The sequence below is a fragment of the Erithacus rubecula genome, assembly GCF_903797595.1.
Source record: "Erithacus rubecula genome assembly, chromosome: 12".
Classification (NCBI taxonomy): Eukaryota; Metazoa; Chordata; class Aves; order Passeriformes; family Muscicapidae; genus Erithacus; species Erithacus rubecula.
Window position 1 is genome coordinate 1,889,103 of NC_136664.1, and position 27,258 is coordinate 1,916,360.

The 27,258-nt window shown below is 51.8% G+C and overlaps 1 protein-coding gene across 2 annotated transcripts; it reads left to right on the top strand.

Annotated features, from left to right (window-relative positions):
- On the top strand, nt 1-25,162 carry SLC7A5 (solute carrier family 7 member 5). 2 transcript variants are annotated; one of them, XM_079316000.1, is made up of 10 exons: nt 2-683; nt 11,247-11,372; nt 17,621-17,726; nt 18,070-18,114; nt 19,419-19,542; nt 20,966-21,069; nt 21,775-21,871; nt 22,206-22,355; nt 23,078-23,255; nt 24,962-25,162. In XM_079316000.1, the coding sequence occupies exons 1-10, from the start codon at nt 98-100 to the stop codon at nt 25,015-25,017; spliced, it is 1,572 nt and encodes a 523-aa protein (XP_079172126.1). In that variant the 5' UTR covers nt 2-97; the 3' UTR covers nt 25,018-25,162. The 2 variants fall into 2 exon arrangements, with proteins under 2 accessions (XP_079172127.1, XP_079172126.1); XM_079316001.1 differs by lacking the exon at nt 11,247-11,372 and having other exon boundaries at nt 1-683.
- Nucleotides 25,163-27,258: the final 2,096 nt, after the last annotated feature.

The window sequence follows — 27,258 nt, forward strand, 5'->3', positions numbered from 1 at the left end:
CCTCCTCCTCCTCCTCCTCCTCCCCCCGGAAAGCAGCCCGGCCCACCGCCGCCGGAACAAAAGCGGCGCCGAAGGTGGCCGCTCTCGCACTGCCAGCATGTCCGCCAGCGGGGGCAGCTCCCCCGGGCACGCCGTGAAGAAGAGGAGCTCCGCCGCCGGCTCCGCCGCCTCGCTGGCGCAGGAGGATGAGAAACAAGCCATGGAGAAGATGCTGGAAGGCGCGCAGGAGAACGGCTGTGCCCGATCGCCGTCGCCCTGCGGCTCGGCCGAGGGGGTGGCCCTGAAGCGGAACATCACGCTGCTCAACGGCGTGGCCATCATCGTGGGCACCATCATCGGCTCCGGCATCTTCGTCACCCCCACGGGCGTGCTGCGGGAGGCGGGCTCGCCGGGGCTCTCGCTCGTGGTCTGGGCCGTGTGCGGTGCCTTCTCCATCGTGGGCGCGCTCTGCTACGCCGAGCTCGGCACCACCATCACCAAATCCGGCGGGGACTACGCCTACATGCTGGAGGTGTACGGCTCGCTGCCCGCCTTCCTCAAGCTCTGGATCGAGCTGCTCATCATCCGGCCCTCCTCGCAGTACATCGTGGCTCTGGTGTTCGCCACCTACCTGCTCAAGCCCATCTTCCCCACCTGCCCCGTGCCCGATGATGCCGCTAAGCTGGTGGCGTGTTTGTGTGTGTGTAAGTAGCCCCTCGTGGATTTCGGCTGGAGGATAGGAGGGATAGGTGGGGTTTTTGGGGAAGGTTTTCCTGCCTAGGAATTTGGGGAGGCCTTGGGTGCTCGGAGAAGCTCCTGGATCTCTGGAAGTGTCCAGCTTGGAGCATCCTGCTCTGAGTGGAAGTGTCTGTGCCCGTGGCAGGGGATGAGCTCTAAAATCTAAAATCCAAAATCCCTTCCTGCCCAAGTCATTCCATGGCTCGCTGACCTCTGCAGGTCCCCGCTGTCCTGCTCCATGTGCTTTCTCTCACCATCTTCCCCAAAAGATCTGCATCATCTCCTGTGCTATGCTGCCTGCACGCTGGGAGGGTTTTTAGCCAACTTTGAATAACCACAGCAGAAAATGTGGCCCCGCCCGTAATAAATTAAGCACAAAATGCCCCAAATGCCGGCTGTGGGCTAGTGAGCCTCTCTGATTCCCCAGCACCGTGTGAGAAATGCAGTGTGCATTTTCCCTGGGAGCTGGAACAGGATTCCTTGTGCTCTCCCACAGCGCTGTGCTCGGGCAGGATAAAATTAAAATCCCCTTTTTCCCCAGGTTCTGTAGGACCGGGCTGGACGTTGCTGTGCTCTGGGTTTGGGTGAGGATAACAACTATCTGTCACCAGCAACTGGTGCTGAAAACACACGCCTGAGCGCTTTCAGCACCAGTTTTGAGAGGAGATATCCCCGGTGTGTGCGCTGATACCGCCCGGAACCCGCTTGTGTGGGGTTTGTTTTTGGCTGCAAACATCCTGTCCTGGGGCGGTGCCTTGCGCAGGAGCTCAAGGTGGGATGAATTGGGGGCGGTGATGCCAGCCTGGGCACACAGAGCCCTCCCCATGCGCTTTTGTCACCCCTTTGATATTTGGGCATCTGCAGTTTGGCCGTTCAAATCCTATTTTCTGTCCCTCTGGTGACTCACCCCATCCAAATTCCCGGTTCTTTAAATCCAGGACCGTGTCCTGCCTCTTCTCTCCTCATTTCCCATTCAATCTGTTCTGCTCCACTGGAATTTTACCCCTTTTTAAAGCTGTTTATTGGAAGGAGATACAGTTTTGTTGAGGGCTTGGTAAATAATTTATCCAGCCAAAAAATCACAGCCAGGTGATGTCGGTATTTTTGCATTTTGGGTGATGAGGAGGAAACTGCTGCCCTTTCCCAGGGGACTGTGTGAGATTCCTTCCCCCTCCGAGGATCTCAGGCATCCCAAAGCTGCAGCACATGGTTGTTATGGGAAGATATATTGCCTGGAAATATCTCATAGCCAACCTGAGCCCGGCTTTGGGAGGTAAATTATATAGCTAATTACAGGATTGATAACAAGCAGGGCAGGTTGTGCTTTCTTCAGGCAAGACTGAAACCTCTTAGCCCCCAGCTGAATTTTTAGGAATATAAAAATACCTGGCCATGTGAATTTCCATCCAGTATTTTTACAGTGTGGAGGGTTTATTAGGGACTGTTTATTAGGGAAATGAGAAAGTTGTAACGTGGTCGGGGAATAATCCTGCTGATGGGTGTCTTGCCTTTTGGAAATCTGATTTTTGAGCTTTCTTGCAAGTCTGCACTGTGGTTTCCTCAGGGACACACAGGAGAGGGGCATGATGCACGTGCTATTTGTGTTCCTTGCAGGAAAACCAAGGAATTAGGGTATAATTTAAGGTTTTCTTGCTGCCTTGTGGCAAAGTTTTGCTGTGCAAGCACAGATTGGAGCTGCCAAAGCCTTTGAGAGCATGTTTCCAACCGTAAGTGACTTTCCATCTCCAGGATCACCCCCAGAACGGGTCTGTGTTCCCATTTTATTGATCAAAGCCCAGGGCAGGGTTAATCAGACCTGCCCATGCTGGGATCTGGTCTCTGCTGGGGGATTTGCAGCATGGAACTCCTTGGAGCCAGCTCTCCTTCCCCTTCATGCTCCTCCAAGAAAAGTCTCCAGCCTTCCTTTGGTAGCAATTAGGATTTCCCTGAGGCAGAATTTGTTCTTGAACCTTTATCCTGAAGTGCCAAGGGGAGAGTTTGGAATTCTCCATCGTCCCCATGTGTTTCTCCTTTAAACTCTGCTGGCTCTTGCTTTGTTTATGCTTTGGGTTAAATGTGGGGTTGTCTCCTTTGCTCCAAGAGGTTTGTTCATCCTGCAGTGCCTTCAGCAAGGCAGCTTTTGGGAACTTTGATTTCTGCTACTTTGATTTTTGGAATCAGCTTTTCATCTCCCCCCGTGCCAAAACCACACCGTGACCCAGGAACAATAAATGAAATAAATCTGCTCCAAGGGCTCAGGGAGCCACACAACCCTCCTGGGGACTCACAAACAGCTTTGTTCAAACAGAAACTGCCCAGATAGAGACTTTTTTATTCTTTTCAAAAGCTCTGGAGTAGAAAAAAATGACCTATTTGTGCACGGGCTGTGGCACATACATGAATGAGTTCCCTCAAAATGGGGGAGAGCAGCTTGGGAAGCAGCAGAGGGATTTGGGACCTGGGCTGGACTACAGTAGCCAAAATCCAGCCTTGCAGAACAGTCCCAGCTCTATTCCTTGCAAAGTTTGTATCTCCTCACCAAATGCACTTGGCTGCACAGTTTGTAGTAAGAGGAGGAATAACTAAAGTTATTTGTTTCCACTTCAGTGCTGTTGAACAGTTGGATAAATCATGTGTTGTTCAGTATTTGCCACCATGAACTTCAGAGAGTGAATTAATTCATTAAGAGAATCGAAATCACAGGCTTGAGTGGAAGGAAAAAATGGTTGGAAGAGGGAATTTCCTTCCCCTGGAAGGTGCAGAGGTAAACAAGGTGGGTGGTAAGGAGAATTTCCCTACAAATAGGTATTTTCTGCCCTGAAGATTGTAATCTACACACAGTTGGTATGCAGGGCTTCTTTCATGAGAGTGCCTGTGGTGTTTGTCAAGGAAAAGCTGGGAATCCACTGCAGGGAAATCTTCCTGGAGCAGGAGGGGTCAGGCTGCTCATCCTTAGCCTGGCTCATTTCATGTTCCCCAAAAATTTGGCTGAAGGCTTTTCAGGCTGCAGGTTACCTGGGTGATTCAGGAACTTTTGTTTCTTTTATCTGTGAGATTGGGTGGTTGATACTTTAAAACTGACAACACAAAATCCATCCCAGTGTTTGGTGCACAGAAATTGAAAGTTCAGGAAACAGAGTTCATGTATGTGTGTGAAAACCCAGGAATAATTTGAATTCTCTCACTTCTGAGCTCATCTAAACCAGTTTTACCCCTTCTGTAGTGGGTGGAGGGACAGTTATTAGGTCGTGAATTTGCATATTTAATGATCTACATTACAGTGTCAATATTGGACAATTAAAACTTGGATCCTGTGCTCTGTCTCAGGTGTGAGGGGCTCAGGTTTCCTTTCCATCCTGCTGCTCCTTGTGTGAACATTTCTTCAGTCCAAACTGACAAACCCTAACAAAAATCAGTAAAAATCACCAATACATCCTGTGTGCTGCAGAGAGGGCTCAGGGATGGAAAGTGTTAAACTGATTCATTAAAGATGCTGTGGATATTCCTCATTTCCCAGTGCTAATTTGCAGATTTCCTGCTTGCACAGAGGCACCTTCCCAGGTTTGGGTTGTGGTGCAGTGAATTAATTCCCTGTGGATCAGAAAGGCAGGGGGAGAAGCTGCTGCCATCCCTGAGCTGGTTCTTGGTGTTCCACAAGTGCCTGAGCTGTTCATCCCACACATCCTCACACCCTGAGAGCCACACACAGCTGCTTCCAGAATTCCCTCATTTTCTGACAGTAAAATCTGCTCCACAGTGGAAAGCTGGGATTGCATTTGATAATCCTCGTGGATCCTTTCCAGCTCAGAAAATTCTGTTACCATTTTGTTCTTGCTCTTCAGTGTCAGATCAGCAGTTTGACAGTTTGCTTCTGAATTTGTGTCTCACTTGTTAATTAGATATGCAAATCTGGCACTAATAACCCTAGCACAGCAATATCAAAGCCAGGGAATTTTAATTTTCCTCATAATTTGTCTAAACTTCCTTCACTGCTTCTGGGCTCTGCTGTTGGGCACTCCTCCTGCGGGGGTGGAATTCCAGGGAATGCTGATGAATCCCTCATTTGTCTCTTTTGTTTTGAGCAGCCAGAGAGGGAAAGGATGAGGGGCAGAGCTGAGGCAGGTCTGAGAGATGCTGGAAGGAACCTGGGACCAGGGCAGGAGAAGGAATCCAATCAAGGGGAGCTGCCAGGTTGTCCAGAGGGGAATATCCAGTGTCAGCACTCCAGAAATGACAGATCCTTTGGGAAGCAGGAATGGCTTTATTTGTCATCAAGGTTTTGCTCCAAGCTCAGCTCTTTTTCCAGGTGTGTGGATTTTTACCTGATCAGGTATTAATGGTGAAAAGCAAACACAGAACACACACAGGGCCTGTCTGAGATGGGTTCATTCTGCAGCTTTGCTGCTGCTAATTAATCAGTCACCACAAGCTGGCTGGGAAGCTTTGAAGGTTTATTTTTCCTCCTCCAGAAAGGTGGATTAAGGGACTAAAGCTCCATCAGCAAATTGCCCTTGCTGGAGTGGAGTGGAAGGAAGGGATCTGTGGAGTCCCTGCTGCATGGCTGGGGTTGCTTTTTTAATCTGTGTTTAATTAGAGCAGCATTAATGAAAACAGGCTCTGACACTCTCAGGACTCTCCAGAAATCAATGAGGGCTCTTGAAACACACAGGGAGCAGCCACTGCAGTTCCAGCACCCATCTCCTGGCTCTCACAACAATTATCCCATTAAATGTTACTGTGTTTGAATGGTTCAGGTCCCCACTGAGATCATCCAGATCATTTCCAGCGTGAACAAATTGGGAAGGTTTTGTGGAAAAGCCCTCCAGGGTCAGCTGTGGCCAGGAGCTCCAATCCAAGGGGTGGGAAATTCAGTTTTTCAGCTGAATTCTGTGCACATCAAACAGCTACAAGTGCTGCTCCCTGTTGGGAGGATGCTCCTGTGAGGGGAGCATGGAGTTACTTTGGGATGGGCAATTTGCTGGGAATGGCAGAAACAGAGGACAGAGAGCTTTTCCACATCTTCTCTCCCTATTTTTTGTTTTTCTTCCTGAGGTAAAATGTCCTGCTGGTGGAATTGCTGTATCATGTCCTCTGGAAACCTTTGCAGTAAATCACAAACTCCTGTCTAAGGAGCCAAAATAACAACTGCCTCCAGCTAGGAGGGAGCACTCCCAACCCTGAGGAATTCTGTGGAGTTTTTTATCCCACTGCCATTGTGGGATGGGGCTGTGACCTGCTCAGGGTGTCTGGGGCTGTTTGCTGGGACATCCAGAGCTCCTGGCCTCAGGGCACATTTGGAGATGATCCCTATTTTGAGCTCCTTGGTGGGGCAAGTTTGTTTTCTCCTTTGTTGATGCACCCATTCCCTGATTGCTGTTTTGGGAAGGGAATAAAAAAGGAATTAGGAAGTGTTGCCAGAGATGTTGACTATTATAAGTAGTAGATTTTAATATAGATTTTTTTTTTTTTTTTTGCTCTAGGGCCAAGAGCCTCATGTGCCCCCAGGCCTTTCCCTTTCCAGGACTGATTGTCCTGGGTGTTAAGTTTCTCCAGGGATTTGTCCTTGCAGAAATATCTGCAGAGTTTTCCCCTCTTCTTTTTCTCTTCCCCACCTTGCAGAGCACAAAAATCTTCAGTCAATACCTGTCAAGTTGAAATATCCCAAAGTGTTTTCTGCCTGTGACCTTGCCTGTCTCATGATGGAATGTTCAGTTGGAAAGAGTCACCACAGATTTTTGGGAGACACTGTGCCATCCCACCACTGGAATATAAAATTGTTGGGGTGTTTTTATCTCAGATCCACTCTAGTCAGCATAACTTAATTTTCTCTTTGTCCTGTGTGAATTAACTGTGTTTTCCAACCTCTGGTGGGCTCAGGCAGCAGTTCCCTAAAGGCCATGGAGTGTTCTGTGCCATCCCTGGGATTTATTCCTTGGTCCCACAGGCTCAGCTTGTCCTGTCTCTGCCTGAAACCTCCTTCAGCAGGGCTGGTAGGAGAGAAAACTCCTGTACAGTCACCTGCCCTCCATGGGGAGGGAAAGGAGCAGCCTTGGCTGTGGGATGGAGAAGGGAAAGGAGCTGGGAGTGATTGTGAGGGAAAATCAACATCACCCAGTGGCAGATGGTAAATGGGAGCATCATGTTGCACTTGGGCACTTTGGAAATGTGAGTTACAGACAGAGTCATGCATGAATCTGTTCACAGGCCTTGTTTTCCTGGCAGGGAAGCTGATAGAAGCTGATTGTCCAACTTCCCAACCTGCTCTGTGTTTCACAAACAGGAATCCCATGGGAATTAATGAGTTTAGACCCCTAAAGGCAGCTGCTGCCACACATTTATCCATGTCCAGGAGGGATCCCACTGGCAGCACAGGGAATCACACCACAGACCCAGGGAATGCTGCAGGAGCTGAAATGAGGGACAGAAGGGACATTGTGCAAGTGTGTGTGACCCCCCAGGGCAGCTGTGGGATTCTCATTGCAGTTTCACCTGCAGAGCTGCTGAGGATGGTGGGCTGAGCCAGTCCTGTGCCCCAGCCAGCTCCTGGGGGGCTGGAATTGGATCCTCACCCACCTGCTGTGTCACCCTGGGAAAGCTGCAGCCCTGCCTGGTGGGCAGCACTCCTGCCAGGGCTGTTGCATCAGGAGCCAGCCCAGCTTTAGCTGGTCCAGCTCCATCCCCTGTGTGCCTGGGCACAGCCCCAGCTCTCCCCATGCTGCCTTTCCCCACACACACAGGGGCTGTTGTTCCATTTGTGGTGGATGTGTTCCAGGTGGGGTTGATCCATTTATCTGTCTGCTGTGCAGGTGTTTTTCCCTGTTGTCCTTTAGGAATTTTGTCTGGGAAGGAGCTTGGGAGGCGACTTCAAAGGGGTACAGCCATAAAATGAGAATTGTGAGGGTAAAGTCCTGGCTCTGGTGTTGGATTAATTGGCTTGTCCTTGTTCCTGTCAGGAATGGGGAATTCCCTGGCTGTGCAGGTGAGTGCCAGTGGAGCAGGTTCTGTGAGATGCCTGCAGCCAGCAGGGACTGCAGGACAAAGGAAATACTGAAGGCAGACCTGCTGGTGTATTTAGAAATTCAGATTTCGCTCGTGGTGGTTCGAGTTGCTTGGAATGAGGCTGGGCTGGAGCAGTCCCTGCAGGGATGAGCAGCACCTGGAGAGCAAACACCAGGATCTCTCCTGCCAGAGTGATGAGTAATAAATAACTCCAGCTAGATTAGATGAAGGAGAAACTTTTGTTATTGTGAGGGTGGGGAGGCCCTGGCAGAGGTGCTTGGAGCAGCCTGGGACAGTGGAACTGTCCCTGCCATGGGTTGGAACAAGATCAGCTTTAATGTTCCTTCCAACCCAAACCAGTCTGGGATTCTCTGAAAAGTCCATCTGCCATCCCTTCAGCTTTCTAGCAGTTATTATCCCAATTATGCAAAGCTTTGGAGAGGGGTGCTGGCTCGGGCAGCCTGTGGCACATCAGGTCAGGCTGAAATCCCCATTCCTCGACTGATTGCTGAGCACAGCCCATGGTCACTCCAGCTCTGACAGGGGCTGCAGCCTTAGCAAAACCCTGCAGCAATTAGGGCAGCACAGCCTGGGCTGTCTCAGTGCCCTGGTTTGCTTTGCCTGGAGGGATCCAGCCCTGCCAGGAGGATCCTGCAGCCCCTGCCTGATCAAAGCAATCACACTTGTGCCCTGGAGGAATCCCAGCCTCTGAGAGGCTCAGCAGCCACTGCAATCTGTCCTGCAGTTTTATGGAAAAGCTTTCATCCTGTTTGTTGTGTGTAGGATTCTTCCTGATGGGGGATTCTTGGATAGTCCTGTGTTGGAGTAACTCCACTGTGCTCCTTTAGGAAAGACAAATATTATTGTCAAGTGGGAAAAGCAAAGCAGAGGGAATGGGACTGGCAGGGCTCTGACTGGTGACCACAGCAGAAACTCCCAGCCCTGTTTACTCTCTGATCCCAAAGTGTTTTCTCTTTTTTAGGGAGTCTGTTTGTCTTGCACTGATGGGGTTTTGGGGCTGAACACAGACACTTGGACTGTGTAGGAAACTTCTGCCTTTTATTTTCACCACCACCCTCCAGGGGACTGTGTACAGAACCAGAGCAAGTAAAACATCCCCTAAAAATCAATATTGAGGTGGGGGTGAAGCACTTACTGTCACACACAGAATGCCTAAATGGGGCAGGGAATGTCACTGTCACACCTCTCAGGGCTGTCCTCAGCACAGCATGGTTTTAGATGGGTGAGCTCATCTTTTAAATATCCCTCTGTAAACAAGGGCAGATTTATTTTTAGCATAATCTCTGGTCAAAGGGAGTCCTGGCTCTGGAGCTGGGTGCCTGTGAGGATTCACTGGAGGTGCTTTCAGTGGCTGAGTTGGGAGTTTTGCTGGTGCCATTTCCTGTGTGTCCTTGTCCCCTGCAGCACTGTCAGGTCCCTTGGTTAACTGTGTTTGGTCTGAGTGTGTCCCTTTGCCCTGTCCCTGGGTCCCTCTGTGGGGTCAGGCTGCTCCAGGAGCCCTCCTGTCCCTGTCCTGCATCTCCTGGCACAGGGACAGTGCTGTGGCACATCTGTCACCACATCACTCAGCCCTGCTGCTGGCCAGAGCCCAGCTCGTGCTGCCTGTGACCCCAGCACAGCTCTGCTTCCCCAAAAACAGCTCTGGGCCATTTCAGTCTCACCCACACTCCCAGAGGGGCTCCAAGGGCACTGCACAAATCCATCTCCCATCCTTGTTTACTGCTGGCTGTCACTCCTGTGGGTGATGGCTCTTGTGCTTCCCTTCCTGACACTTGCAGCTCTCACTTCTCCACACTTGGGTTGGAATGGGCTGGAGATGGGAGGAGGGGAGGGAGCCAAAATCCCAAAAGCCATCAGATGCCTGGACACTGGCACAGGCTGGATCCCTGGCAGTGTCCAGGGTGATCAAAGCAATCACACTTGCTGCCCTGAAGGAATCCCAGCCTCTGAGAGGCTCAGCAGCCACTGGGATTTTATGGAAAAATTTTATGGAGTTTTATGGAAAAGCTTTCATCCTGTTTGTCGTGTGTAGGATTCTTCCTGATGGGGGATTCTTGGCCATTCCTATGGAGCAGCCTGGGGTGGTGGGACTGGATGTGTGAGATCCTTCCAGCCCCAGATGCAGCTCCAGCCTCAGGACAGGGACTGGCATGTTTTGGGGAGCAGCTGGTTGGCTCTGAGCAGGACCCCCTGTGGAAAGGAGCTGCAGGCTCTGGGAAGGAGCTTTTGCTTGGGGGCAGAGGGAGCTGGGGATGATCCTGCAGGGAAGAGGCTCCAGCTGCAGGAGCAGCTTTGGGATCTGCTGCTCCCTGAGCTGCTGGTGGGCACTCAGGGCTGGCCAGGGACAGCCAGGGGTCACTGGGCTGCAGGGAGGGCATCCAGCACGTGGGCATTGTCACCCTCAGTGGGACATCTGCCTGTGTCCATTACCAGCAGCAGGACTCCAAAATAGCCAGTGATTCCTGAGGGCAGCAGAGCTTTGCCATGATTTGCTCTGCAGCAGGTGAAGCTCAGCCCAGGAGCAGAGGCTTTAATCAAGGCTTGGTTCAGGCTGTGCCCTGCCTGGCAGGAGCAGGACACAGAGGAGAATGGGGGAAGAATATGGCAAAAAAAGTACCAGGGCAGGAGCAGGACACAGAGGAGAATGGGGGAAGAATATAGCAAAAAAAATACCAGGGCAGGAGCAGGATACAGAGGAGAATAAGGGAGGAATATGGCAAAAAAAAATACCAGGGCAGGAGCAGGATACAGAGGAGAATAAGGGAGGAATATGGCAAAAAAAATACCAGGATAGGAGCAGGATACAGAGGAGAATAAGGGAGGAATATGGCAAAAAAAATACCAGGATAGGAGCAGGATACAGAGGAGAATGGGAGGGGGGAAATATGGCAAGAACCCCCCAGGAATTAGACCCCAGGAGTTGCTGAGAGCCTTTGGGGTGCTGCTGTTATAAAATCTCCACACATCAGTCCTGACACCCCTGAAGGGTTTCCACAGAGCAGCAGCACTGAATTGGGTTGGTGGGACAGGAATTGTGGCCAGGCACTTTGGTGCTGAGGGATGCAGTCACTCCTTTATTTTTTTATTTATTTACCAGCCCTCTGGAGTGTTTCCCAATGTCCCCAGGACCACCGGTATTACTCAAACCAAAATAAGGTGTGGAATTGTGAAGTGTGAAGGCTGCAGAGCTCTCAATGAGTTTATTTTCTGGGAAGAGGCTCTGCTTGGTTGTTTTAGCAAACAGGGAATCAATCACTGAATGGGTTGGGTTGGGAGGGACCTTGGAGAACATCTTGGAGAACAGGAACACTTCCCATTATCCCACATTGCCCCAAATCCCATCCAGGCTGTCCTTGGGCACTTCCAGGGATCCAGGAGCAGCCTCACCCTCTCTGACCCCCTCTTCCAGAGTAGAATTCCTTCCCAACACCCCACCTGAGGATTGCTGGTGGTTTGTGTGCCCTTGCTGTGTGTCCCTGCTGTGACCTTGTCCCTGTGTGTGCCCTCAGTGCTGCTGACAGCTGTCAACTGCTACAGTGTCAGAGCTGCCACGCGAGTGCAGGACGCCTTCGCTGCGGCCAAGCTGCTGGCCCTGGCTCTCATCATCATCCTGGGCTTCGTGCAGCTGGCAAGGGGTGAGTCCTCTCCTTTTATCTCCTTTTGGGGCTCTGCAGCTCAGGCAGGGTGAGGGAACCAAGCCCAAGAGTCCAACCTTGGGTGTTCAGAGCTCTCCGTTCTCTCTTTCTTTGCCAAACGGGGTTTTGTGTTTTATTTATTTTATTCGCCCTCTTGGAACAACTTAAAGTCTTTCCCACCTAGATGGAGACTGTGGTTTCTCCCCTTGGGATTGCAGGGTGGGAAAGTGTTGGTGCTGGGGAATCTCTTTGTGTTGGCTGGCCTTTTGCTCACAGGGAATATCTGCCAGTCATGTTAATCCTTGCACAAACTGCCCCTGCACATTTCCCTTCATCCTGTTCCAGGTGTGCAGGGGCTCAGGCCAGCCCTGGGTCACCCAGGGACACAGAGCCCACGAGGAGCAGGGAGATTGGAGCTCCCAGCTGGCTCTGGCACCTGGAAAAGGAGATAAAAATGAGCATAAAAAGCAAATTTTCTGCTGTTTCTGCTGGTTTGCTTCATGCACCCATAAAATCCTCTCAAAGCAGGGAGATGGTTTGTTCCAAACCCATCTGGGTCTGCTCCAAACCTGATTAACTCACTGTTAAACCAAAGTGTGGCTTTTTTTTTGGGCAAGTTTTGTGGCAATAAACATTCCTTGGGGAACAATCCCACCCTTATTTGCTGAAAGGGGATCAGATCTCCAGGGAATGCACAGGGGTTGTGTCTGTGTGTGCTCCTGGGTCTCCAATTCCTGTCTCAGCTCTGGGAGCCACTGCTGTCTTTGCAGAATTTCTTGCTTTGTCAGAGGTTTTATTTTCTTCCAGCTCAGTGCAGACACTCAACAGGGACATTGTTTGAGGCTTATCACAAAATACACCTCCTCCCCCTGCCCAGCTCCCCAGCCTGCTCTGCTGAACCTTTTGATTCTCTCCCAGGAGGAAAAGGATAAGTCATGATAAATCTCTTTTAGTGGGTTAACATTTTACCATGAAGATCTTTACAACTGGGCTTTGTTTGCTGATAGAATCTTGATTTCCATCTTCAGAATAAGCTGTTCTTTTTGGGGAGGCTGAGCCACTTTCTGCCCTGCTTCCTCAGGTGGAAATCCAGATTTCTGTCTGTGACCAAGGAGGGATTTCTGCTTGTCTCAGGAGCTGTTCTGTGTCCCAGGAGCTGTTTTTATTTCCTTTCAAGCTGCTTGCACTTTCAGGTGTTGGTGGCTGTGCAGACCTTGCAGGGCAGAGATTTCCCTGTGATTTATTTTGATTTATTTTCCTGCTGAAGCACCTGGCAGGGAGATCAAAAGCAATTCCTGGACAGTGACAGCTGTCAAAGCACAGCAGAGATTTTCCTGTCTGGGCACCCAGCTCTCAAAGCAGACTGGATCAGAGTGGGATCCTCAGGGTTCTCACCTTGTCCCAAGTGACAAATTCCTGCTTGTCCACAATCCCACAGCTGGGATTCTGCCTGGCCTCCAGCATGGTTTGTATTAATCTGCTTAGGGAATTTCCAAGCTGCTAAATCCTGAAGAATGTGCAAGCTCCTTTCCTGTCCCTCAGCTCCCACCTGCAGTTTGCACCTTGCTCCAGTTCCCTTTCAGTCATTCCAGGTGACTCTGTGCTTTTAGCAGGGATACAGCAAGAAAATGTTGTTTTTTTATTCATTTATTTATTAAAGGAAAGCACAAAAATTCCCATTTTCAGTGTCAATGGGAGAACACTGCCTTGTCCTCCAGCTTTGTCCCACAAATTTCCACATTTTCACACCCTGTGCCCATTCCAGTGGTGGTTTTTTTGGGTAAAGAGCAGCTGAAATCCACCCAAGCTGGCAGCAGCTTTGGGTTGAGATCAGTTTCAGGGGGAATGGGAATGCCCAGGGTGTTCTGGACACTGAACTGGTTTTACTGGTTCCTGTCCCACTGCTGCTTTGGTTCCCAGTATCCAGAAACAGAACAGAGGAACAGCACTATATTATTTTTTTTTTTCTCAAATGTGGAAATTTCTGTGATTTCACAGAAATCTCTCTGCATTGACCTCCCACCTTCAGCTTTTGGCTCTTTCTCTTTTTATCCTCTCCTTGGCTCTTTTCCTGATTTGCAGAAGAGCAGGAATCTCTCAAGGACAAAAGGACTCCCTGGCAATTTTGCCCCACAGGAAAGAATATTTTTTCAGCATTGAGCATTTTTTCACCATTCAGCTGTTGTTTCCCATCCCTCCTTCCCAAATAAGGAGGTTAAAGTTGGTTTCCTGCTCAGCCCTTCAAGTGCTTGGATATTGACTCAGTGGAACTGAGCTGCTTGGGGTGAAATTATTTTATTTATCCAAAAATAAAACTTTGTGGGGTTGGAGATGTGTGGTTTGAAAAGTCTTGGATTTGGATATTGGTGTTTAAAATCTTGTGTATGGCTCCCAGATTACAGCCAAGAAATAATAGAAATAAATTAATTAAACTGAAATAATATTTAAATAACTTAAAACACAGAGTGGATCAGAGTTTTTTCACTCCAGTATTATGAAAACAAGATTTATTTTCATTCTATTATTTTACCAACTCTCTCAATTTGCTTTGTGTCCAGCTGGGTATTTTTTGGCCATATTCCTCAGCTGGGGAGTGGGACTGGATCATGGGGAGGATTTCAGGGATATTTTTGCCCTGGGGATCTGTGGTTATATCCTTTCCCTGCCTCCAGCCTTAAAAACTGGCTGAGGTGTGAAAAAATCTGGATTTTTCTTAAGGACACCCTCATGCTTGTTATGGCTGAGGAAGTTCAGGAAAGGTTTTGAGGTCAAAAAACTAGAAAAAAAAAAAATCAGAGCCATGTTTGACATCTTTTTTTTTCCTGTGTATGATGCCTCAGGATTTGTAGAATTTTTCTCCTGTGATCTCTCACCAGCAGCTCTGCTCAAAAACCTGAAATTGGGCCTTTGGGACTGGGAGAAACAGAATTTAACACTGATTTTATTGAATTACTTTTATTGGATTTATTTATTGTCCCTTTTCTTTCTCCTGGCTGTAAAATTCCTGCTGTGTGCTGCCTCCAGCAGCATTTTTCTCCCTTCCCTGGGCTGTCAGGGATGCAGAGCAGCATCTGCCAGAGCAGCCTGGGGTCAGCTGAGGACAGAGCAGGGCTCAGGCTGCAGCTTTGGGCTTTTTTTTTGCTTTTTTTTTTGGTAGAATCATGGAATAGTTTGGGTGGGAAGGGACCTCAAAGCTCCTCCACCTTCCACTGTCCCAGGGTGCTCCAAATCTGGGAGAAAAAGATGAGAAAGTTAATTTTCCTTCTCTCTCTCAATCATGGGATTCTTCACCAAAAAAAATAAAAAGGCAAAAAGGGAAAAAAATATGGACTGAGAACTGCAAAAATAACCCCCAGGGAGAAAGAGGCCAAAGAGAGATTTTCTAGCAAAAGGGATTTGATAAGTGAAAGCAGCAGCCAGATGTCCCAACCCCACATTTTCTTGCACCTGGAGCACTAAAAATGGCATTTTAACTCTGCTCACTGAAAGGCTGAATCTTCCTTCTGGTACTTTCAGGATCCTCCCAGCAGAGTTCAGGATTTCCAGCCACAACATCAGCTGTAAATTTTTACAAACAGTGAAATGCTGAGAGCTCCCCCCTGCCCATGGCTCTGCTCCCTGTTGGGGCAAGTTGAAAATATTTAATTAGCCTGCACTGCTTTGTGCAGGAGAAGAAATTTCTGTGCTATTAAAACCAGACTAGACACGACTGGGGAGCAAATGAACATTTTTGGAGGAAGGGTCTGAACATGACCCAGCACCATTGGCACAGCCTTGGCAGCAAATGGGCTTTGTGTCACAGCTCGTTAGCTTAATTGGGTTAATTGCAGAGCAGAGGCAGGTTCAGAGCTCTGCAGGGTGCAGGGCAGTGCCTGGGGATGCCCCAGGGCTGTGCTTGGCAGCCTCAGCTGCACATTTGAACCCTTGGTCCATCCCCAGCCTGGGGGGCTGCCCTTGTCCAGGCTTGAAGAGGGGAGAGGTTTGTAGGGGTTTGTAGATGGAGCTTTTGTAGATGCTTGACAAGGTGGAGCTGCATCAAAGGCTCAAATTAGGAGCAAACCTAAATAATTCCGGGATTTTTTAGCAGGGCTTGCTGAGGAGATGAGGGGTAAATGGTTTTAAACTGGGAGAGGGCAGGTTTAGATTGGATACAAGGAAGAATTTTTTAATGCTGAGGGTGGAGAGATATGGGCACTCCTTTGATTATTTGTGTCCTGACACGTTGCTAAATCCATTTTACCCTGGGGCACAGAAATGGGAAATTTAACAACTCACTGGGAGGTTCTGGGGAGCTGCAGCTCTCCAGAGGTGAGGAGGGAAGGGCAGGGAGGCCTTGGCTGCCCCAGAACATTTGGCCTGAGAGGGTTTTGCCTGTGGCAGACAGGAGGAGGATTTTCTGTGCACAAATGGAGTGGGAGCCACCACATGGGAGCATCCTCCTGGAGGGGAAGGTGATCCATGGATCAGGGTGGGGACATGGAGAGCAGAGATCTCCTGAGGGGTGTTTGGGGTGCTGGAGACCCCCTGCTCTCCCAGTCCATCCAAGTGCTGCTGCAGTAGCTGGTTACAGGCACTGTCAACAAAATGTGTCTCTGATTCCCAGAACAAAAGGCCTGGAAAGAACCAGGCTGGTAATTCTTCAGGAAGGGCAGAAAATGAGGAGGGGGAAAGCTGAGCCCCTGCAATGTGATCCCCTGCACAGCCCTTTGATTCACCTGGGCTAAACTGGGATGCTGTGCAGAACCTGCCAGGCAGGAATTGGGGTTAAACTCAGCCTTCCATCACTCCCTGCAGTTCCTGACTCCCCTGTTGCACTCGTGTTTTTAAAATGGATTTGGTGCATTTTGCTGAGGAGCATCACGGGCTCCAGCCCATCAAACACATCCCAAGGGAGATGAGAGAAAACCTTCCTGGTTTTCCAGGAGCTGCTGGGGCAGAGGTGACCCCAGCAGGGAACAGCTGGGATTGGGATCTGGGGGTCTGGATGAGCCTGCAGCTCACAGCACAGCATCCCCCTGCCCATGAGCTGGGAAAGGCAGGGGGATGCTGATTCCTGAGCATTTCCCATTGGGATAGGGAATATCTTCCTCCCCTGGCCAGGACCCAGCAGGAATGAGAAGGGAGCAATGCCCAGGGTGGAAAGATCAGGATGGAGCTGGAGGGTCAGGGGAGGAGGAGGGAAGAGGAGATGGAATCTCCCCCAGCCAGGGCAGCTCCAGGTCACTGGCAGGTGCTCCAGGAAGCTCAGGGGAGAATTCCTTCCCAGGAAAAATGAATTTCATCCCTTCCTTCCCAGCCCTGGGAAGGTGAGTGGGAGCTGTGCATCCACACTTGTCACCCAGCCTCTGAGCAGTGGCACAGGAAAGAGGGGCCATCCAGAGGGAAACTCCTGCTCCTGGAGCATCCTGAGCCCTGGCAGCAGCACTCCTGGGTGCCTGTGCTGAGGGATGAGGGGTTAGGCTGCAGCCCTGCTGACTGCCTTGAGTGCTGGGGTGACCAGCAGAGCTCTGTGCCCTGAAAACAATCCCATGGGGTGCCCCTCTGGATCCCACCACACCCCTGCACTGCCACCCTGTCCCACAGCCAGCCCAGCATCAAAGCCAGGGAACAAACAACTGCAGAGCATTTGAAAGCAAAGTAAATAAACCTGGGGCTCCTCAGGGAGAGCTGGGAGCAGAGGCACAATCAAATCTTCTATTTCTGGCCTTTTCTTTCAAAAGCAGATCCACAACAGGAACTTTTGATCATCAGGCCCTAAAGAAGGTGACTTGTGATATCCAAACCCCCAGAACCTGACTTCCCTCAATCAAAGGGATTGCCACAGGCCTCTGCTTTATCAGGTGGCTGGTGGGACTGGAGGAAATCCTGGGTTTCTGGGGGTTTGGGTGGAAGTGCAGGAAATCCTGGGGCTTTATCAAGACCAGCAGCCTGGGGCTGAGAGCACAATGTGACAATCTCTGTTTGCAGGAAGGTCCCCAGGATGGCTCTGGGACATCACCTTGGTGACAGCACGTTGCTGCCTGAGTTTGGAGGAGTCAGTGCTCAGCTGAGATGAGTTTCTGGGGTCATCAACCCCAAAATTTAACCCAGCTGGATTGATCCCTGGGAAACCAGAGGGGAAAATGCTCAGCATAACCCCAAAAGCAGCAATTAAGAGAATTTCATGAAGAGCAGCTCTCTCCTCCAGGTTTCTCTGGAGGATTTGGAGGGTTCAGAGCTCTCCAGTGAGCAGGGTTTGTGTCCTGCAGGTGATGTGGAAAACCTGACCCCTGAGAAATCCTTTGAGGGCACCAAGGTGGGCGTTGGGAACATCGTGCTGGCTCTGTACAGTGGCCTCTTTGCCTATGGAGGATGGTAAGGCACAAGCAGCCCTCCCTCCCTTCCACACTCCCTAATTCCAGCTCCCAGCTGAGCTCCTGCAGGGCTCCTTTGACAGAGATTTGAGCACCCACTTGTAGGAACCCTCATCATGGAGTGATTTGGGCTGGGAGGGACCTGAGATCACCAGTGGCCAGGGACACCTGCCACTATCCCAGGCTGCTCCAAGCCCTGCCCAGCCTGGCCTGGGACAAGACCCATCCTCAGTTTTCCCACAGGATCAGTGCCTGTGCCTCTCCTGTGCAGATCAATTAAACTGGAGGGGTTCATTTCTGCCATGGGCTAACCAGAATTAACCCCTGTCCTTTTGAAATTGCAGGAATTACTTGAATTTTGTGACAGAAGAGATGATAAATCCCTACAGGTATGTGTGAGTCCTGGGATGACTTCCCTGGGGGAAAAGCTGCTTTTTGGGGAAGCTCCTTCCTTGTGTGTTTAACAGAGGAGGAAGCCAAGGTCTTTATCTGGGAAAAGAGAAAAGAGATGAATTAATGACCTTCCATCTCCCTGGCAGCAGGGAAAGGGAGCAGGGCTGTTGTTTTCCCTGCTCTCCCCTGTTGTTATCAGGGCTGGGAGCAATCTCTGCTGCCTTGGCCTGACACCTCTGTGAGTTATGGGCCAGGAAAGAGCACTCAGGGCTTTATTGCAGCCTTGGTTCAGCTCCCACTGAGCATTTCTGCTGCTCTCCATGTGTTTGTCCCGTGCTCTTCCCATCCTGTTGAGCAAGAGCTGCTTCCTGCTCTGCCCCTGCCTCTGGGGGTTATTTGGGGCCCTGAGCAGAGCAGGACAGAGCTGAGAAATCCCTTCTGCTCCTGGAGCTGAGGTTGGGGGGGAACTTGTGCAAGAGCCCCTCCTGGCTGACCCCCATCCTGGGCTGCTCTGAGCCTGCTGGGAAGCTCAGGGCTGGATCCACCCCTTCCCAGACTAACAGCAAAAGGGGGGCTGCATTTTGCAATTATTTTCATGTCTGCTGGATGCAGTCATGGGATTTGACTCTGCTCCTGCAGCTTGGAGCTCTGCTGGAGCAATTAGAGTGGCACCAAGCAGGGTTTCCTTTTGCAATTTCTGTTCACAAATGAAGTTAAACTGTTGGGAAAGGAAAGTTTGTACCAGCACAGGCTGTTCCCACAGCCACTTAGGCTGTCCTGAACTCCTTTCCTTTGAGTTCCCTCAAAGCTGAGTTTAGGTAGAGCCTAAAACTGCCCAGTGCCTCCCTGGTGTTCCCATCCCCCAGCACAAGGGAGCTCCTTTGCCCAGAGACAATCCTCATGCTGGTGCCACTGAGTATTTTTAATTAATTTGCCTTTGAATCTTGGATTCCTGCTTGCCCAGGCAGCCAGCTCCATGCAAAAAATCCCTTTTTCCATCATCCTTCCCTGTCCATCTGCAGCCTCCAAGCTGTTCAGGGAGCCACAGAGTCCTTGAAGTTGAACCAGCACCGTGCTCATCACTAACTGTGGCCTCAGGTGCCACATGCAGGGGGTTTTGGAGGGCTGGGGACTCCCCAGTCCCTGTTCCCTTGGGGACATCCCCTCTCCAGGGGGAGCAGAGTGTGCCTGGACACTGGGCCCAGCAGAGCAGAGAACAGGGCGAGCTCAGGTCATCCCTGGCATCAGCAGCTCCCTCCTGAGCTGCTCCAGGACAATGGATTTGTGTTTTTTCCCCTAGAAACCTGCCCCTGGCTATCATCATCTCCCTGCCCGTGGTCACTCTGGTGTATGTGCTGACCAACCTGGCTTACTTCACCACGCTGAGCACCGAGCAGATGCTGACCTCTGAGGCTGTGGCTGTGGTGAGATCCCTGCTGCAACAACAGCCCTGCACTCACTGCATGCTCCTGCTCAGGGCTGCCTGCAGCAACTCTGATGCTCAGCAGGAGATAAAGAGCAGTGAGGGATTGTCCTGGGTGGCACTCAGTGCTGCTCTTCATCCTGAGCTAGGGAAGGTGCTGCTGCCCTTGTGACTGCCCATCAGTTACCAGGGCTTGGCATTTATGGGCAAAGGTCACTCAGTCAACACTGAACTGGATTGTTCTTTCTCTGTGTCTCCCTTGTTTTAATTAAGAGAGAAAAATAATGCTTCTATTAATTAAAATGTCAGTGTGGTCAGGACCCCTGGTGGCTCCAGAAAGGAGCAGACCTTGCAGACTGAGCCTGACCAGGATTGTTCAGGGTTCAGGGGGGAATGTCCCAGGCCAGGATGGGCTGAGCCCCTCAGGTGACAACACTGCATCCTTTGGGTTGGGGCTGAGAGCCTGCTCCAGCCACAGCCTGTGCTGCAGGGAATCCTGCAGGGAATCCTGCTTTGGGTGGGAAAGGGCCTGAAAGCTCATCCCATGATCCCAATCCCCATTGATCCCATTCCCCATGGATCCCATCCCCATTATCCCACCTCCATGGATCCTATCCCCATGGATCCTATCCCTATTATCCCATCCCCATTGATCCCATGGATCCCATCCCCATTGATCCCATCCAATCCTCATGATCCCATCCATCTCCCATTGATCCCATCCCCATGCTCCCATCCATCCCCCATTGATCCCATTCCCCATGGATCCCATCCCCATTATCCCACCTCCATGGATCCTATCCCCATGGATCCTATCCCTATTATCCCATCCCCATTGATCCCATGGATCCCATCCCCATTGATCCCATCCAATCCTCATGATCCCATCCATCTCCCATTGATCCCATTCCCATGCTCCCATCCATCCCCCATTGATCCCATCCCCATTATCCCATTGATCCCATCCCCATTACCCCATCCCCATGATCCCATCCATCCCAGGTTCTCCCAGCCCATTCCAGCCTGGAGCAGCAGGGGCTGCAGTCCATGCTGTGCTGCTGAAGCCCCCAGAGGAGCAGCACAGGCTCAGGCTGGTCCCTGCCTGTGCCCAGGGCTGTGTCCCAGCTCCTGACTCAGCACTTGGCAGCAGCTGCTCCCTGAGTTTGCTCACAGTTTCTGTTTGCTCCTGAACTCTCCCATAGCTGGGGGATGAAAGTTGTGTCCTGCCCTGAGGGAAGGGCTGGCTGCTGATGCATTCAGCAATTCCACAATCTGCTTTTATGGGAAGGGGAATATTGGAAACTCCATCACTCCACAACACTGAGCTGTGGCATTTGTTGAGATTTCTCCAGATATCCCTTGTAGGCAGCTCTGAGTTTTTTGGGACATTGTGAGTGTGAGGTGTCTCTTTGTCTCCCATGTAGGATTTTGGGAACTACCACCTGGGTGTCATGTCCTGGATCATCCCTGTCTTTGTTGGGCTCTCGTGCTTTGGCTCTGTCAATGGGTCTCTCTTCACTTCATCCCGGTAGGTTCCTTGCTCAATCCTGTGGCTTTTGTTTACAAGCTGTGCTCAGTTCCTCTTCCTTTGGAGTTCTCCTCCAGAGAGTGGCTGTGGGCAGACACAAAGTCTGAAGGGCTGGAGGCCACGTGGGGAGTGCAAGAAGACAAAGTCAGACTTTCAGACCAGATTAAAAGGCAACATTTCAGTGTCTCAGTCTTCTGTTCCCCAGGCAGAGTCGTGGTGAGGTCAATAAACCAAAGCAGACACAGGCTCAGGCCTCGGGGCTGCTGAGAAAGTGGCTCTAATGAGAAGCAGGAAGTTGGGAAACTTCAGGGATGGGAATCCCTTGGGAAGGGGAGAAGGGCTGGGCAGGGGCAGCAGAGATGGTTCCAGCTCTGACACATCCCTGGGCTGCCTGAAGAGTCACTTCACTGCTGTCCCTGGGGAGCAGGATGGAAATCCATCCTTCCTGCAATGCTTGGCCATCCCCAGCCTCCCTGGCCAGTCAGGGACAGGTTTTGCATCCCTGGTTTTGCATCCCTGGTTTTGCATCCCTGGTTTTGCATCCTGCTGTTGCATTCTGCTGTCTCAGCCCTGGTTTTGCAGCCCTGCTCGAGGCTGAGCTCGGGCTGGCCCCAGGTGTTGTGTGCTGAGCACAGAGCCCTGCAGGGCTGTGACTGACTGTGTCCCCTCTCTGTGTCCCCCCTGTGTGTCCCCTGTGTGTCCCAGGCTGTTCTTCGTGGGATCCAGGGAGGGGCACCTTCCCTCCATCCTGTCCATGATCCACCCCCGGCTGCTGACGCCGGTCCCGTCGCTCGTGTTCACGGTGAGCCTGGCCTGGGGTCCCTGGAGCCACAGCCACTCCTGCACCCTGCCCCTCATTCCTCATTGCCCCCTGCTCCTTGCCAGTGTCCAAGGCCAGCCTGGGGCAGGGGAAGGTGTCCCTGCCCATGGCAGGAGGCTGGAACTGGAGGTGCTTTAAGCTTTCAGGTCCTTCCAACCCAAACCATTGCGTGATCCTATGAAATGCTTCAAGCAGCAATTGAAAATAGCTTAAATAAGTAAAAAGTAGTCAATGTGATCCCTTTCCTGGCAGTTTAGTGTTGTAACTTGTTGGTTTTGCCTGCTCCTTTTCCTAATGGCCTTTTCCCTGCATCCAGTGTGTCATGACCCTGCTCTATGCCTTCTCCAACAACATCTTCTCAGTCATCAACTTCTTCAGCTTCTTCAACTGGCTGTGTGTGGCCCTGGCCATCATTGGGATGATGTGGCTGCGCTACAAGAAGCCAGAGCTGGAGAGGCCCATCAAGGTGAGAAGGGGGTGGGCAGTGCCAGGGAGCCCCTCCCCAGCTCCAGGGGGGCCCAGCTGCTGCTCCTGCTGGGAAAAGGGGCTGGGCTTGCAGGGAGAGGTTGTGTGGTGGTAAAGGAGGTGTCCCTGCTTGGGGCAGCACAGGGAGGGAGCTCTGGGTGATGGGGCCAGGGTGTTGTGGTGGGATTGCTGTCCATGGGCACCAGGGCTGCTGCTCTCTGTAACACTCTGCACCCCCTGGAATTCCCCAAAAATAGTTCAGTGCTGAAGCAGCTCTGTGCCTGCTGTCCTTGGCAGCCCCGTGTCCCATCTGGGGTGAGGCCAAGATCCTGTCAGCCCCCAGTGCTGCCTCCCCCCAAAAGCTGTTTTCCCTCATCCCACAGCACACTGGGGTCTGTGCCAGGCAGCAGCACCCACAGGGAACAAATCCACGGGCCTGGCTGGGGCCTTGCCAAAGGGAATCTTTGCTGGCTGTTCCTTTAGCTTTTGGGGTTTTCTTCTCCAAGCTGGGCTGCTCTGCTTGGAGTCCCCTGGGAAACAACCCCAGCTTGTGCTGTGCCTCTGCTGGGTTTGGGGCTTTGGTGCTGATGATGGGATATGGAATTATGGGGCTGAGAAAGGCTCCTGGCCATGGGGGGCAGTAATTCTGTCCCTCCCCAGGCTGGCTGAGCTGGAGAGCCTCCCCTGGCACATCTCCTAAGCTGTCCCTTGCTCCCTGCCCAGGTGAACATCTGCCTGCCCATCTTCTTCATCCTGGCCTGCCTGTTCCTCATTGCTGTTTCCTTCTGGATGACACCCAAGGAGTGTGGGATTGGCTTTGCCATCATCCTCAGTGGCATCCCCATTTACTTCTTTGGGGTCTGGTGGCAAAACAAGCCCAAGTGGGTCCTGCAAGGCATCTGTGAGTATCTCCAGGGAAGAGCAGCTTTGGCTCCCAAAAGTTTCCCAGAGCTGTGCTGCAGCTGGCAGTGCTGGCTCTCCTCCCTCTGGAGGACCTTCCAAAATCCTGGCTCTGCTCCATTCTTTTTTCATGGGAACAAGTTTATCCTCATGTGTGCCAGGCATCCAAAATTCATCATCATTTGCAGTAATGGCAGAGTTTGGGACCAATAGCAGGGCTTTGGGGGGGTTTGAAGGCTGGCAGAGAGGTTGTTAGCAGCACAGCAGAATTCCTGCTCCTGGAAAAGCCCAGGGCCAAGGCTTTGCTCAGCACAGAATCCCTTCCCAGTGGTGCAGGAAGGATTGAGCACAGCTGGCCTCAGCTTGGCTGCTGAAAATCCACAATTAGTCCCAGTCCATGGCTTAGGCAGTGCTGACATTTGGGACCCAGGCAGAGCTTTCCTTGGCATCCCCAGTGGCAGAAGGAGCAGAGGGAAGGGAACTCCCCTGGATGTTTTCTCTCAGGTTGATTTTTGAGGTAGCTGCTCCAAGCTTGTCCAGGAGCTGCCACAAGGCCAGGCTGTGTTTGGAGAGGCTGTGCTTGGCACACAGAACCTCTGCCTCAACAGCTGAGCCCAGCAGGTCAGTCCCTGCTGCCTCCCTGCCCTCCTGTGAGGGGCTGACCTAGAAAAGCAGGCAAGGAGAAGTGCCCAGCCTTAGCTGGCTGTTGCATGAGGAAGAAAAAAGCTTTCAGCAGCACTCAGCACTTGTTATTCTTCCTTCCTCTCTGTCTCTCCCTCTGTCCCACACTCACTTTTTTTATCCTGGGTATTGGGCTCAGTTCCTGGAAAAGCCATTTTTGCAATGCCTGAGTGGTAAATTACCATATTCATTGTTTTCCTCCACCAAAGGATTGTAAGGAGAATATTGAAAATATTCTGAGAACAGACAGTGATGATCCTGCAAACATCCAGTGAGAAACACAGGAACTTTAAAAGTGATTTATTGATACTTTGCAGATAATCTGATCACATCCAGCTGATCTGAGCCTCACTTGGTTGAGCTTAGAATTAGTTTTGCCATGCAGGAATATTTTCAGATGTCCAACCACAGAGTGGAGCAGCAGGGAGCAGAGGAGTGTTTGGATGGGTGGGATAATAAAATTCCTTCAGCTGAGCAGCTTTTCCTGGGAAATCTGCACCTGGAATGTCCCTTTGCTGCCACCTACCCCGGGCAGGCAGTGCCCTCTGCCCTGTGTGCAGGACAGGCAGCTTGGGCTGGCTTTGTCCTTCAGAAGAGGCTGGGGGCTCTCATGGCTTTCAGAATTGGAGCAAAAGCTTCACTTGGATTTTCCATGCCCATCCCAGAGTCAGTTTTGGCTGCTCACACTCAGAGCATCATCCACAGTGAGCTCCTGTATCAGCAGGAGGAGGAGAAGCTCCAGGAGTCCTGGGGCAGTGCAGGGTCCTTGCTGCAGGAGCAGAGCTGCTGTGTGGGGTTTGGATTGTGGGAATGGGGTGGGGAGCAGCCTTGGAATGGGACAGGGAGAATTTGGAATGGGGCAGGGAGAATCTGAATGGGGCAGGGAGAATCTGAATGGGACAGGGAGTGTCTATGGGATATTTCATCCTTCAGCTGTGCTTGGACTCAGGTGGGAGGCTCAGCCCTTCCCTCCTGGGCCCAGATTGCTGCTGGGTGAGCCTGAGCTCTCCTCTGCTCTCCCTGCAGTCTCTGCCACCGTGCTGTGCCAGAAGCTGATGGAGGTGGTTCCTCAGGAGTCCTAGGCAGGAGCAGCAGGGACACTGAGCTCGAGGACACGCACAAGGTTCTGCTGAGATGACACAAGGATCCCACCCCTCATCCCAGTCCCAGCACTGGAGCTGCCTCTGGCTGCCAGCACAGCCCCAGGGCCCCTGCAGCTCTGCAGCCCCTGCAGCTCCTGCAGCCCCTGCAGCCCCTGTAGCTCTGCAGCCCAGCCAGGAGGAGCCCTTGGTACAAGCAGGAGCCAGGAGGAGAATTCCAGAGGGTGCTGCTGTGCCCTGGGTGTGTGTGAGGGCTGGGCTTGGCTCTGGGGGCTCCTTTGCTTTGGCTCTGGGATCTGCTGGAGCCTGATTTGAGTGTTCACAGTTCCTGGGGGGGTCCTGAGCTGCCTTACCTGGCTCAGGTGGGGGTGGGAGGCAGAGGTTGGCTGATGTTGCTCACTGCCCCAAACTCACAGCCATGTGCTGCTGGACCTGGCAGTGGGACAGGGCAGAGCAGGATCAGTGATGCAGGGAGCCCCCAGCTGAGTGTCACTGTCCCTCCCTGTCCCCTGCCACCCTCTGGGTTTGGATCAGCACTCTGAGATCCAAGGCAGCTCCCTGCTGCTGAGCCAGCCCCTGCTGCTGTTCCCCACAGTGCCCATCCCTGGCAGTGAGCACTGAGGGGAGTTCTGCAGGGAGCCCAAGGCACTCCTTGCCTTGCTCACTCCATGCTTTTCTGTGCCAGCCTCTCATCCATGGCCTGAGCAGCTCTGCTCTCTCCTCATGGCCTGCTCAGGGAGCCATGCCTGCCCCAAACCATCTGCAGAGAGAAGCAAAGGGTGGGGATTGCCCTGGCACATTCCCTGGGGTCTCTCTGTGTGCTGTCCCTCTGTCCTGCTGTGTTTCCTCTGGAATGTGCCACGGAGCTGCCACCACCTGGGGCAGGGCTGTGGAGATGTCCTGGCTGGCTGGAGCCACCTTGGGCTGTGGCTGGGCTGGAAGGGACCTCAGAGCCCATCCAGTGCCCCCCTGCCATGGCAGGGACACCTCCCCCCATCCCAGGCTGCTGCAAACCCCTCCCAGCCCTGCCAGGGCTGCAGGGGCAGCCACAGCTGCTCTGGGCACCTCAGTAATGTGAGTGAGTTCAGGGCTGGGCTGACCCTCCTTGTGCATCAGGTGTGTTTGGTGAGAGCCAGCCCCTCCCAGGAGTGATCCCTGAGCACAGTCCATGCTCTGCATGTGCAATCCTGGTTTGCTGTGCTGGCTGCTGCCATCCCATCCCTGGGCACACCCACAATTCCTGAATTCCCAAGCACTCAGCACTGTCCCCTGAGGGACACGTGGCTTGCCTTGGTCCCAAGTGTCACCTTTTGGAAAGCTGCAGTTCCTGAACCATTGCTCATTGTGCCTCTGTGCTCCATCTCTTGGAATTCTGATCCTCTCCCCCTGGAGCTGCTTTGCTGTCTCTGTTGCAGATCTTTGTGCTCGTGCTTTGTGCAGGTGGCTTGGTGAAATATTCCCAATTTTTTTTGTAAACTTGGCTGTTGGGAAGCCAGGATGCTCTGGGAGCTGTGGCTTCCTGCTGGATTCTCCTTGAACAGAGTTCTTTGGGGTGAAGGGGCATTAAGGACACCATGGTACTCACTCAGGCTTGCTCCTGGGATGATCCACAGCACTCCAGGTTGTGTTGGGGCAGCTCCACATTCCAGTGCCAGCCCTGTGTCCTGCCCTGACAGGAACAGGGGAGACAATCAGCTCTTCATTTATTCCATGGCAGCTGGGGTGGAGATCCCCAATCCAGCTCAGTGACAGAGGGGAGATTCCCAAGGTTGATATTCCCAATCCAGCTCAGGGATTGGGAGATTCCCAAGGTTGATATTCCCAATCCAGCTCAGGGATTGGGAGATTCCCAAGGTTGATATTCCCAATCCAGCTCAGTGACAGAGGGGAGATTCCCAAGGTTGAAATTCCCAATCCAGCTCAGGGATTGGGAGATTCCCAAGGTTGATATTCCCAATCCAGCTCAGTGATTGGGAGATTCCCAAGGTTGATATTCCCAATCCAGCTCAGTGATTGGGATATTCCCAAGGTTGATATTCCCAATCCAGCTCAGTGATTGGGATATTCCCAGGGTTGAAATTCCCAATCCAGCTCAGGGATTGGGAGATTCCCAAGGTTGATATTCCCAATCCAGCTCAGTGATTTGGATATTCCCAAGGTTGATATTCCCAATCCAGCTCAGTGATTTGGATATTCCCAGGGTTCATATTCCCAATCCAGCTC